Source organism: Drosophila simulans, chromosome 3L (genome assembly GCF_016746395.2).
Source record: "Drosophila simulans strain w501 chromosome 3L, Prin_Dsim_3.1, whole genome shotgun sequence".
Lineage (NCBI taxonomy): Eukaryota > Metazoa > Arthropoda > Insecta > Diptera > Drosophilidae > Drosophila > Drosophila simulans.
Genome location: NC_052522.2, coordinates 16589247 through 16601705, shown reverse-complemented (window position 1 = coordinate 16601705; position 12459 = coordinate 16589247). Strand labels below are relative to the sequence as shown.

At 38.2% G+C, this 12459-nt stretch overlaps 1 protein-coding gene across 1 annotated transcript in view; it reads right to left on the bottom strand.

The window, feature by feature from the left end:
- The window catches only part of LOC6738401 (four and a half LIM domains protein 2), a 58683-nt gene that overhangs the window by 45100 nt on the left and 1124 nt on the right, over window positions 1–12459 (bottom strand). The window contains exon 2 of the mRNA XM_016171612.2: window positions 11858–12144. Within this exon, the coding sequence (XP_016032228.1) occupies window positions 11858–11938 (81 nt within the window). The 5' untranslated portion in view covers window positions 11939–12144. The remainder of the gene's footprint in view (window positions 1–11857; window positions 12145–12459) is intronic.

The following is a 12459-nucleotide window of genomic DNA, read 5'->3' as shown; positions in this document are numbered from 1 at the left end:
AACGCTACTTTAGTAATTTATGCAACGGAAATCGCTCTAATTAGCCATCGCAGACGGGCATCAACAGCTCATTTAACAAATTAGCGTTTACACCGGCATGCTAACATCACCGCAATCAATAGAACTACGAATCAATCAATACTCGATAATGAGATACCCAGTGAACTGGGTTCACATATAACTACAGATTCTCTAAGCAATTTAGAGCTAGCGTATGTAAAGATCTCAATTGATGGGTGTATCAATTATTGTGTAGCATTAAATTAATAATAATATATATTAATAAATATATTTATTAAACCTATTTCTGTGAATCTATAGTCATATTCAGAATAGAATAGAATATGACTGACTTACAAATAGTTTCAAATATTGTAAATAAAATGCAAATAAACAAAAGTTTGAATTAATGTTTTTGAAATATATTTAATGAAGGCTCAAAATTCACCATGTGCCATATACAATTTTATACCCCTTAGTTCCGTATTCAACATTAGGTTCATCCACCTATTTACATCTATAGAAAATAAAGGATAGGCTTTACGTCTTATATGGACACCAAGCTTTTATGGCCATATAATCAGTTTGTTGCCCTTCCTGTTGCAAGATCTCATAGCCGCCTTATACGCTCCACTTTGTGATTTACCAACTACCGGGTGTCAAGTCGACAATAGACAAGCGACGCAACAAAGACGACACCTGAGCTCAGGTGTTTGGGCAATGCTTTGTTTGAAGAGGTGAGCGTTCTACGATCAGATTTGATTTTGACGGAGCTGATCAAACGCGAATACGACGATGACGGTGAGGAAAAACATGATGGTGACCAGACATTGTCTCTTTGTTTGCGCCTAATGAGCGGCTTCAGATCGAGTGGCATGTGTGTGGGGGTTTTTTTTACCATATTTTATCGCTTTTTGGTGGCACTTTAATTTGCTTCGCTTCCGATTTCTCACTTTATGCGAGTCATTTGATTGTATCGGCGTATCTGTGAAATTCGCAGTTCGGACTGCTGAATGAAGTGCAATGCAGCAGCAGCTGGCAATTAAAGCATGCATATTTTAAGCACTTAACAACTGCCCATGTGTTTCCACATATGTATGTGTATGTATGTAAGTACAATAGGAACACTGGTAATTTAAGGACAAAAGACTGTGAGGCTCGGCGGTCCCAGTTGGCTCGTAAATCAGTTGCTGAATTATTTGCCTGTTTTCCAAATTTAATCTCCTTTAATTTGGAATTCAGGCAGGTTTGCTCCAGCACAATTGCCTACTTTTAGGCTCAACTCATGGCACCGTGCAGCTGCTGCCTAAAAGTAGGCAATGAACCAGAAAGCTACACACACACATAAGGCAAATACAATGAAATGGTTTTTACTCTTGTGTGCGTTTGTAATTTTATATAATTTTCATAATTTTCCAACTAATTAAATATATATTTCTTCAAATGAAGAAATAAGTTAATGAATAAATAAGAAAGAAATAAGTTGTATATAATATAAAAGTAATGGTTAATTGTTTTAACCATTTTTATATTTTAAATAACATAAATATGTCTTTAAATACACTAATTGCAGATATATTATCAGCTGGTTTCTTAGAAGTTAAATTCCGCTGTACTTTTTAGCAACAATTAAATACATGTTTGTAAATATTTACATAAAGCCATACCAAATCGAATGTTTTACAAGGGAAACACAACACAAACCCTTTAAATTATTACATTCCTATTTTCGATATCTTAACACTTAATAAATTGAATAAATGTCTTCGATTCTCGTCATTTCCCTCCTGCGTCTCCTGCTTATTTTATTCAATTGTTTAAACCCCAAAAAAGTACTGTGCACGTTCCGCAGAGCAAATACTTTTGACTGTTAACACAAAAATACGCTTGGACTGGGGCAATCTAAAATCGCTGCGGGACGCCGAAGTAGAAGATGTGGGGCTAGGAAAATCATTTGGGGCAGGGGAAAGTTCACGCCATTCGCAGAATCATGAGCCAGCATCTTCCCCACATAAACACTGCTCTGGCTGAGCAAAGCAGCCGAGGTTGTGGCAACCGCATCAGCAGGCGAGAGAATAAAAGAACAGAACAGAAGACTTGCCACATGCCACATACATCCGTGGTTGCCAAATTGGGTGCCACCCTACGGGCTCCACCTTCTGCCGCACGAGAAATATTGCTGCGCCAAAATGTTTATTGTGAAAAGATTAATAAAATATGTAGGACTGCAGATTGGCAGAGGGAACAAATCTAAACTTCAATGAATATTAAATACCAGGGACATATTACTCATACAACCCGTTGTCTGCGCATAGAGATTATTAATTAATCATTTAAAATATGATTCTTGGGGGATGCTTCCTCATTTCCTAAATGCTTGATTCTAAACATAAACATCAAAGCATTTGTATTTTTGGCTTGAGGTAGGCTTACCAGAATAGAGAGGAAAACAAATGGAATAATGAACTTAAAACATTTTTAATATTTATTGCTCGTGTGCGAAATAAATCACTTGAAGAGCCAAATCAACGCAGCATAGTGGAGAAAAACCAAATGATTAATCATGAGGTCAATTCCCAGAGTAGTTTCAGTTGTTTATAAAACCGCTTAAATGCAAATGCCTTAAAAAAACCCCTGTGGTATGTTGTTCAGTGCTCGATCAAGTGAATTATCCATTTCCTGGGAATTGCGTTATTCGCTTATTTTAAATTAAAAACCCATGATATCAATCGGATGGAGAATAAATTATAAATATTTGATTGTTTTGCGCGATATACAACATCTTCATCTTTTGATTCAGACATGTAACCCATTAAACCCTCAATTTAATGAATATTTTCGCAGTTTAAGAACAATTCATATGTTGTGCCCGATAAGCAAATCAATATTTGCATAAATAAATTTGTATAGTGACCCAAGAGACTGAACTATGTACAGCTGCGGTTAAAATAATAGCACTACTGCAGGTGGAAAGTTGATTTCCTAAAAAAAGGTATTGAATGTTTATTTTTTTTAAAGTCCGATTGCATGAATAATAAGTACCATATGTTGTCTCTCTAAGCAAGAAATTTTGACTCTCTCAATGTAACGGTTCTTTTTGTTTTTGGGCACTTTCTGCAAAAGGGCGCTAAATGAGGCGGTAACAAAAATAGCACTGACCACGTTTTTGCTGAATAAAATTAATAGGAGTGATTGCTTTGGGTTTTTTTTCGACATATTTTGAAAAAAGGAGTTGCATTAAAGGTTTTAATTGAATTTTTTTCAAAAGAAGACCAAAAATTCTCTAGTTATGGGTCGGGGAAAGCATTTTACCGTCGAAATAAGGAATTTGATTAAAAACATGATCTGTGAAGGTAAAACCTACGCTAAAATGAGACGGTTTTTTTTGTTTTTCAAACAATATGATCCGCAACGCACTGCTGTTGGTCGAAAATAACGAAAAACGTGGAAGAAAGCCCTCTATGTCCAATGTGGAGATCAAGCGCTTGGTTCGGCAAAGCAAGAAGGAGCCTTTTAAGCCGGTGACGGAACTGAAGAAGGAGCTTCAGATAGCTGCAAACGTGGAAAAAGTTCGCAAACACTTAAGACAAAACAACCATAATGTGTGCAGTCCCAGAAAAGTCCCGCTTTTGACTGTGAAGCATGTGGCAAAGCGAATCTTATATGCCAAGATACGCAAGGACTGGCCTGTGGAGAAGGGGCGCCACATTTTGTGGTCAGATGAGAGCAAAATTGGGTTTTTTGGTTGGAAAGGCTCTCGGTCTTATGTTCGGCGTCCACCACGAACTGAAAATAATCCTCGCTTCACCTTTAAGACGGTAATGCACTGGGGATCAAACATCATGGTATGGGCGTGCTTTTCATACTATGGAGTAGATCCGATTCATATGATTCAAGGCATCATGGATCCGCACATTTACACAGATATTCCGGAAAATGTTATGGCGCCATATGCCGAGGATGAAATGCCGTTTTTTTTGGACATTTCAACAGGATAACGACCCAAAACACACGAGGAAAAAGGATCGAAAGTGGTTTGAGCGGAAATCGATCCAAGGAATGAAATGGCCTGCTCAGTCACCCGACTTGAATCCAATCGAAAAACTTTGTGCGGACGTGAAAAAAAGGTTTCTGAAGCCAAACCCAACAATAAAGAGGAACTTTGGATTCATGGGGGATCGAGGATCAAGGATTCATGGATCAAAATTCCTCAAAAACGGTACCAGGACTTGGTGGACTCCATGCCAAGAGGATGCGCAGCTGTCATTGCCCACAATGGTCACGCAACCAAATATTAAGATTCTTTAAACATAGTTCTTAAGATATAATCCATTTGTTGAACTCTTATTTTATTTTTTTAGTTAGTTTTAGCAAAATACGAGAAACAGTGCTATTTTTGTTACCGCCTAAATTTGGAGGTTTTTCTTTGTTTTACCAATTATTTTTAAAATATCCATTAGATCTGTTACCAATTTTATTATTTCAATTGAAAATCATTGTAGTATTTAAGATTAGTGGAAAAAATTTTGAAAAAATGTCAGAAAATAGAGAAACGATGGGGCAAACACGAAATGTGCTTTTGGTGCTATTATTGTTACCGCAACTGTATGTATGGTTGATTTGATGGTTTATTTGCCCCAGCGAAATGGCCAATGGGCACATGTCCACTGGACAAATGCATTGTGTGCATAGTATCAAGTACAGAGATCCATGTCTGTGTGTCTATATGACCTACCATACAATATTTATCAGCTATTAAGTCATGCACAAACCCAGATACGCACACCCATACATAAGGGGAGGGGGATCCAATGCCAACGACAACAATATCAGGCTAAATAAAAAATAAAAAGCAAGCAGTGTAATGGCCACAAATAAGCCAAATTATGGGTGGGTGTTGAAATTGAAATATGGTGAACTGCGGATTGTGAACGCTATTGGCGTGCGGTTATTGTGTATTTATGTGCACATTTAGCACAATTAAAAATTAACACACACACGGGGGAGTCACCCACACCCAGGGAATCATACTATAGATGCCGAGCATGGAGATCGCATCGGGGCAATATAATCGAAACAGAAATCAAACAAAACGACGCCTTGGTCAAAATGCCGGCTCTTAAGGAAGTGGGCGAGCGTGTTTTTACAGTTATAGAGCACACACAGCTGCTCCAATCCAATGCCTACCTATCTTGGCCACTTAAACGCTGGCGGCTCGGGGATAAGGGGAGGGGTTCAGCCATGGCGTCAACAGAAACACCATGCACATAGAGGAACAACTTTAGGTAAAATATTTGATATAAACCATTAACAATTCCTTGGCAAAGTGAAGTTGATTATTTAACAAGTTATATTTGTTTATATTGTGTCTACATAATGATCTTTTTGGACTGTTTCCAAAGCATAAATATTTTATATATATTCATGTTTTGTAAGACCAATTAAAATATAGCAATATATAATTTAAGATCCAACTGCTATATTACTAGAAATCACACTTTGATTTTTAAATAGTTGATCGTGCAAACAAAACAATTTGGCAACTATTCACATATGTACATAAATATGTTGCATCTATCAGCAAACGTCACATTTTTCTTTCAGTGCAGTAAACGTGACCGGTTGCCGGCAGGCAATGTACAACAACAAGACCAAATACAAGAGACCGCGACTCAAGAAAAGGCCTGGGGATGCAAAGAGGAAGAAAAGTAGACCATCAACACGAGTGCGAGTCCGAGTATGAGTATGAGTATGAGTATGAGTACACGGTCCATCCAATACTCACATGCGATACCTAACATTCGGGCACACACATAAGCGCTGCTTGAATGCCACCACACACAAGATCCACAGACGGGGTCACCAAAATGGGAAATGTTGTAATTTACATGCTTTCAAATTATTTGCTCTATTTCGGTATGCAACTAAAAACATCGAGTAGAATCGCGATTTCCAGATTAATTTAGTTTTTAATCGAATATGTTTGACTAATTTAAAAAAAAAAGTGGATAAAAGAAGCTTTAGATAAGATAAGATTAGTAGATAAATTAGTAATATACAAATCTAATTTTAGTTATAACATTGAAGTCATTAATATACATATTCCAAAACCAAGAAAACGTAAGCAGAGAAGTTAAAAATATGATATACACTTTGCTGCGATCAAATAGTATCATAATTTGTTATTCCTTGAAACTTAACAATTACTTGACAAATATTTTACAATGTGACAAGAGCATTAGGTGCTATTTGTGTGACCCCAACTGTGCATACATAAATAGGTGCCAAGTGGAGGCACGCATGACGCGAGCTTTGCAAAACTCTGCGCCAGATATAATAGACGTTTGGGTTTTTGGGTGGCTGGGGGCTTTTGGGTTTGGGGAGTGGGGGGGAGTGGTGCAGGTGGAGCGGCCCCATGACTGTTTTATTTGAAAATTTTTGGAGAAAGGCCACATGCTTACGAAGCAGCGAGTGCAGTTGCATTCCAACTTGGGGCAAAGACCGCCTCCTTATTGGCCAGTGGCGAATGCTAAACGATGACGTCGAGCTTTATTTTAGAACAATAAATGGTTCGGGCGAAGAAGGTTTACTTAACACACTTATTCGAGCATAAAACAATAAAGACCTGGAAAAACAGAGAACCCGTTTCGCCTTCATTGTTATCTGTGGAACGTGTCTTCAGCAGATTAAATCCTGAAGACATATGCAAATATTTTACTCTTGAATTTCGATACACTGCCAATAGTGAGGTAAGTTCTTTGATTATTCTACTCAATTATTCCCACATATTTTTTGTTGCTTTTTTTATTAATTGCGCTTCCTGTCGTACTTAATTAATTAATACTTAATTCAGTTTTTAAGCCGAAAAAGGGGAAACAAAGCAGCAGCAATATAAATATAAGCCCCTTTTGCCTTAGGAGATTCGTTTTAATTGAAGGGGCTCAATTTCCGATTGGCGCGCTTTTTTCCCGCGATGACGTCACCGTCGCTCGGCTTAAAGCCAACACAAATATTGACTCCAAGCTTAAGATGCGATGACGAGATTCGAAGGGTAATGCCGGCTTCGTTGCTTCGTTGCTCCGTCCATTTGAATTCGAAACGCTCAAACTGGATTTTTGGTGGGGTGTGAAATGTTGGCTGGTGCGAATGATTGCCAACAAATTAAAGCCAAACAAGCTGACAAAAAAATATCTACTAAATACATCTAATGCAAATTCTGGGGTTACCGCAGTTCAGAGCCAAAAAGAGAATCCGCAAAAGATCGCGCTGCCAAATGGCATTGGGCATTAAAGCAATTTAAATAAAACGCCGGTAGTTAAGCCGAAATTGATGTCGAAAGTAAATTTGAATGGAAAACGTCTAAGAATAGACGAAACGAGCCGAGCGTAAACTTTTTGTGTTAATAACATTTTCGCCAGCTGTTCCAAAATAAACGAATTAAAGTCCAAATCAATTAAATTAATAATAACAACATTAAATGTGCGACACGCCCAGGCGTCCGACAAAAAAAAAGAAATGATGAAGACAAAAAGCGGCAGTGTCAGCCGAAAATCCGGTAGGTGGATGACTACCTCCTGCCAGATGGAGGATGTCGTGGCCCAAAAAGGCGATAGCGTGCCGGTATTCCATTGCGCAAACACCGCCATGTGATATGACAGTGCCACCTGGCCATCCCCACTGCCCAGCCCAGCCAAGACCATGCCCATGCCACACCACCCCGGTTTTTGAAAGGTGTGCAAGATGATATCCCACGCCCAAACCCTCCAAAACTCCCCCATTTGCCGTTCACTTCGCGCCACCACAACTTTGGACACAATGATAGCACCTCAAGTCGTTCTAATTTTGATGTATCTTTAAGTTCAGAGCAATTGGATGTAAAGACATTCATACATTCTGCATACTGTTATTAGTCTGAATAATTTCCTCTACGATCATATTTTCCCAAATATAACTACATGTTTTTCCTAAATATAACTACATTTCTTCTTGCACAAAATATTTTTAATTCTTTTTCGAAAAAATTTTTAGTTTATACATAATTTTTATATTATAACCCATGCTGCTTTCCTTACATTCATAGCACACAACAAATTACTTACAACAGATTTAAGTTTTATTGAATTGCTGTTTATTCTTAGTGCTATTTTCTTCACCGCGGCTGTGTGCACATCTAACACGCCCCTGGGAAATATAACAATGGCACGCAACAATCTACGGAAAGACCAGAACGGACACCGGAATATGACCGATGATACTGGGGGCAGTTGCACGAAGGGGGGCGCATTTTTGGCGCCTCCCTAGCCGAAATTCAAAAATGTATTCCAAGGCGCGACGAACGGAGAGCTCCATAATTTGCAGCTTGAAGCCATTTGGTCGCCAATTGACGGGCAATGAAAACTAATAATGCAATTAAAAACGTTGACAAAGTTGTCAACTGTCAGGCGGGGCAGTAACTAGTTAGCTGCCAGTTACCAGTTACCAGTGGGCAAAATGCGAATGTCGATTGCCGACTGGAAACTGCCAACTAACTGACAAGCGTTGGTCGCAGTTCGCCAAGTGCAAGGTTGTTTTTTAAAACGCAAATAATGCCGAGCGTAGCGTCTCCAAATGCAAATATAGTACATACCGCACAGCCACTCATATGCACATATGTACATACGTTTCTATATATGTAAGTTCACAGTATGTATATAGCCATATAGCCCGGTATTTGGAAAGCCGCAGAGTGATTGCCTCGGGTTTCACAGTGTCAAAATAAAAAGAACGGAGCATAAACTGACTAAAAATGTTGAGGGATGCAAGGCCAGGCATCCGAAAAACGACACTCAGAATGCCTCTTTAAAATCGTTTTATTTAAAATCTTTTTTTTGAAAATGATAGTTTGATAGTCCACTTGAAAGCATCCGCTCTTTTAGTCGTTGAAATGCTAATAAATTCTTTGATTAATGTAAAGCATTTGATTTCATACAGTTTGGAAAAAAGGTTTTCATATCTAGATACATTAAATTGAGTTTTAGTTACCGATTTATTCAATAAAGTTAGCAATCTTATCTCTTGTGGTTCGAACTGCGCCAACCCAAAAGCCACAAAGTATTCTTGTTTATTGACATGTTTATTAGATACCGATCATTACTTTGACAGCTATACGATACAGCGCTGGTAATTCTATATATTAAGATATCTTTATATGAATAACGTATCTTATAGATTCTTTTAGCAAAAACGCAGCATGGACTTGTGAAAAAATTCTTTGGGGTTGGTTCGTCAGCATAATGATGATGACTCAGGTCTAGTGTTTTTATTCCCCTCCAAACAGGAAAGCAAAAGCCACTGCTTGATAAATTAAGTGGCGACTATAAAGATCGCAATCTAAGCGTACAATTATAATAAAAGATTCGCCACCTTCTGAAGCAATTAAGACAGAGAGCTCGAACGATTTAAGAATCGAGTTAATCAAAATGTCCAAAGCGTTTTTTAGAGTGCACAGAAATGGAAAGTCAGCTGCAACAAAGTTGGCGACACACAAAGAACCAAAGAACAAGAGCCTCCACATCCCAAAAACGAAGCAAGAAGGGCGATGATGATGCACCAGATGAGTCAGAACCAATCTGGAAATACGTAAAAAATATCAAAGGGCAACTTTTCCAGGGCCCTACTTCTTTTTTTTTGGGAATACAAATGAGTCAGTACCAGGATGAACCTGATTGAACATCTCTGCAAGAAGTGAAGTATCCACTAGGTGAATCGGAATGAAAAGTAACTTTGCACTTCAAGTTGAAGCTGGACTTTGGCAGCTAATGAAATGATTATGCTGGCCCTACTTATTATAATTATGGGACGGCTTATTAATGGAACTCGGATTCGGATGGAGAATCTCGTCGGCTGATGATGATCTCATCGATTGCATCAGATTTCGCACGGCATGTCGTTTTATGTGGTCCGCAATTTTGTTCTCGTTTCTGCTCCCCCTTTTTTGTGTCTGTTTTTTATTTTTTTTTTTTAATGTGCAAAAGACATATGCAGAATATACAAAATTAGCTGTTAGCACGCCAACAGCCAACGCCATCAACTTCACAGAGCAAAAAGCGCTTTTTGAGGCGAGCCAGCGAATAAAAAATAAATGTTTCATGGTCAATGCCATGGAATTGGTTGCATTGGACCCTCACAGTTGACTGACAATCGTTGACAGCCCAGATATAAAATCGCATAACATATATAATGAGCCCAGACACAGGTACCCCTCCAAAAAAAAATCGAATAAAAAATATCATTGCGTGTGCAGCAAATTGATTGATCTGCAGCAAAGTTGTTGCCAACTGTGGCGAATCAATCAATTGACGAAAATTTCGAGAGCAAGGGAATCAGATACAGATACAAAGATACTCTCAGTTTACAGCTCATTTGACATCTCTATTCGAAACATTCAAAGCATTCGAAAGATTCAAAACATTCCTGTCTGGCGACAGCTTTTGTGCGCTCCAGATACAAGCCATAAATAATGCGATTTGCATATGAATTTGTAACTGTTCAACATCTATTAGTTTATGAATACATCACGCTCTCTGCCGATCGACTAAATATCCAGTTTTAAGCATTTCATTTTCGCCTTTAATGAGGCATCCCCACCCACTTCAACATTGACCTCTACTTAAAGTCTGAGCGGTGAATTTTGAATTTGAACTTGTTGTTGCAGCAAGTGTTTTTATTTCGCGTTTTTTTTTCCTTTTGCATTTCAAGTACTTGGAGTGACGTCAGCCGCAATGAGTACGAATCGGAGAATTTACAAAGGCAAAATGTTAAGTTATCCAAAGCAACTAGAAAGTACTAAAGTTAAATTAATAATAACTTTTGACAAATATTTGATTTGCTTTGCTCATATGATTTTTTAAACTATAGCTTAAAGATACAATTATCGCAAAGTTTCGAAATATTTATAATATATAAGATACAAACAAACAAACAAGTTTTATGCGTATTTAAAACATTTAAGCCTTTTAGGAAACAAACTTATTATTCGCAACGCATTTTAAAACAAACGTGTGAAGGTCAATGCACAAATTTAAAAAGTATGTTTTTCCAGCTTTGCATTTGAGCAAATAAGCTGCATAAATATTTAAGTTACACATTAATTGTCTTGAACATTAGCTATGATTGGCTGATGACAAGGCTTAGACTTTTATGAAGATGAAGATATTTTATATAGAAAGATAATTTTCCAAAACCAAACGTTTGCCTTCCAAATTCAATCTTGCACTTACTAACAAACATAAACACACATGATATCTTTGCACCGGCTGAGAACAGCGATTATGGCTTGCCAACGATATCTTATCAATGAAATTTCAGCACGTTACGTAGGCCAGGGCCAATTTTCGATTCGATTAGTCAGAGCCAAGAATAAGAACAGACGCGGAAAAGTAAAGCGGCCAGATCGGTTGCCGCACGGAAACAAATGGCGGCAAAGGTGATGGAGTAACGGAAATCATAATGTAGAACTCAGGTGGAACGATTACGAGAAGGCTAAGAAGTCCCGGCGAAGACAGCGATGACAGCGATATTTATTTGGCCGAGCATCGTTGATGGGCACATGTGTGTGGTTGGTAGTACAATCGGATCGAGTACGTATATATATATATTATTGATCAAGGCACAGGCAAACAAACAAGGCAAGACTTTAAGGCAAAAAGGCCAATTTGTTTATGTGTTTTCCCGCCTGAACGGCGACGTAACACATTTGTGGGGTCGATTAATGGAAACACAGGAAGTTTAAGCCAAAATCGATCGGCCCTGCTCTTTGGCCATATCTTTCCTATATCTACAACTATACCTTCTATTTTTACTATATATAACCACTCACCTTCTCGGCGAACTCCTCGCGCGGACGACGCGAAATCGTCGGTGTGGCACTCATGAGTTCCTTGGTCGGCGATGGTGTCATTATGGCAATTATATCTTCTGCCTCCGTCGGTTGGTTATCGCTTATGAATTGCACTTGCGGCTTGGGGTTCTGGGTTCTAGGTTCTAGGTTCTAGTTGGAAAAGCTCACTGGGAACACCTATTCGTATTGCTTTCGTTTGGTTGCACTCTATTCCCTCGGTATTTCTTCTGTTTTTTTTTTTAACTATTTATGCGGTAGCTTGCGTGCTGCGAAGTAAATTTAATTTATAACAACTTTTTATCAGTCGGCGAATTTGCTGGCATTTCTGCTTTGGTCTATAAGCAAATTATTACGTAGCTGTTGAAAAATGTCGCCGGCGTTAAACTGTTTTTGCCACCACGATTCGCATTTGTTTTGGCCTTTTTTTGATTGCCGCTGGAAGCGATGGTATTTATGCAGTGGTCAGCGATTGAGGTCAATTATTGAATTTATAAAGCAACAACAGTTAACTTAAAATAATAATTTAATTTAATTTAAATCCATTCCTTTACTATATTTTCTTTAAAATAATTAATTTTCTA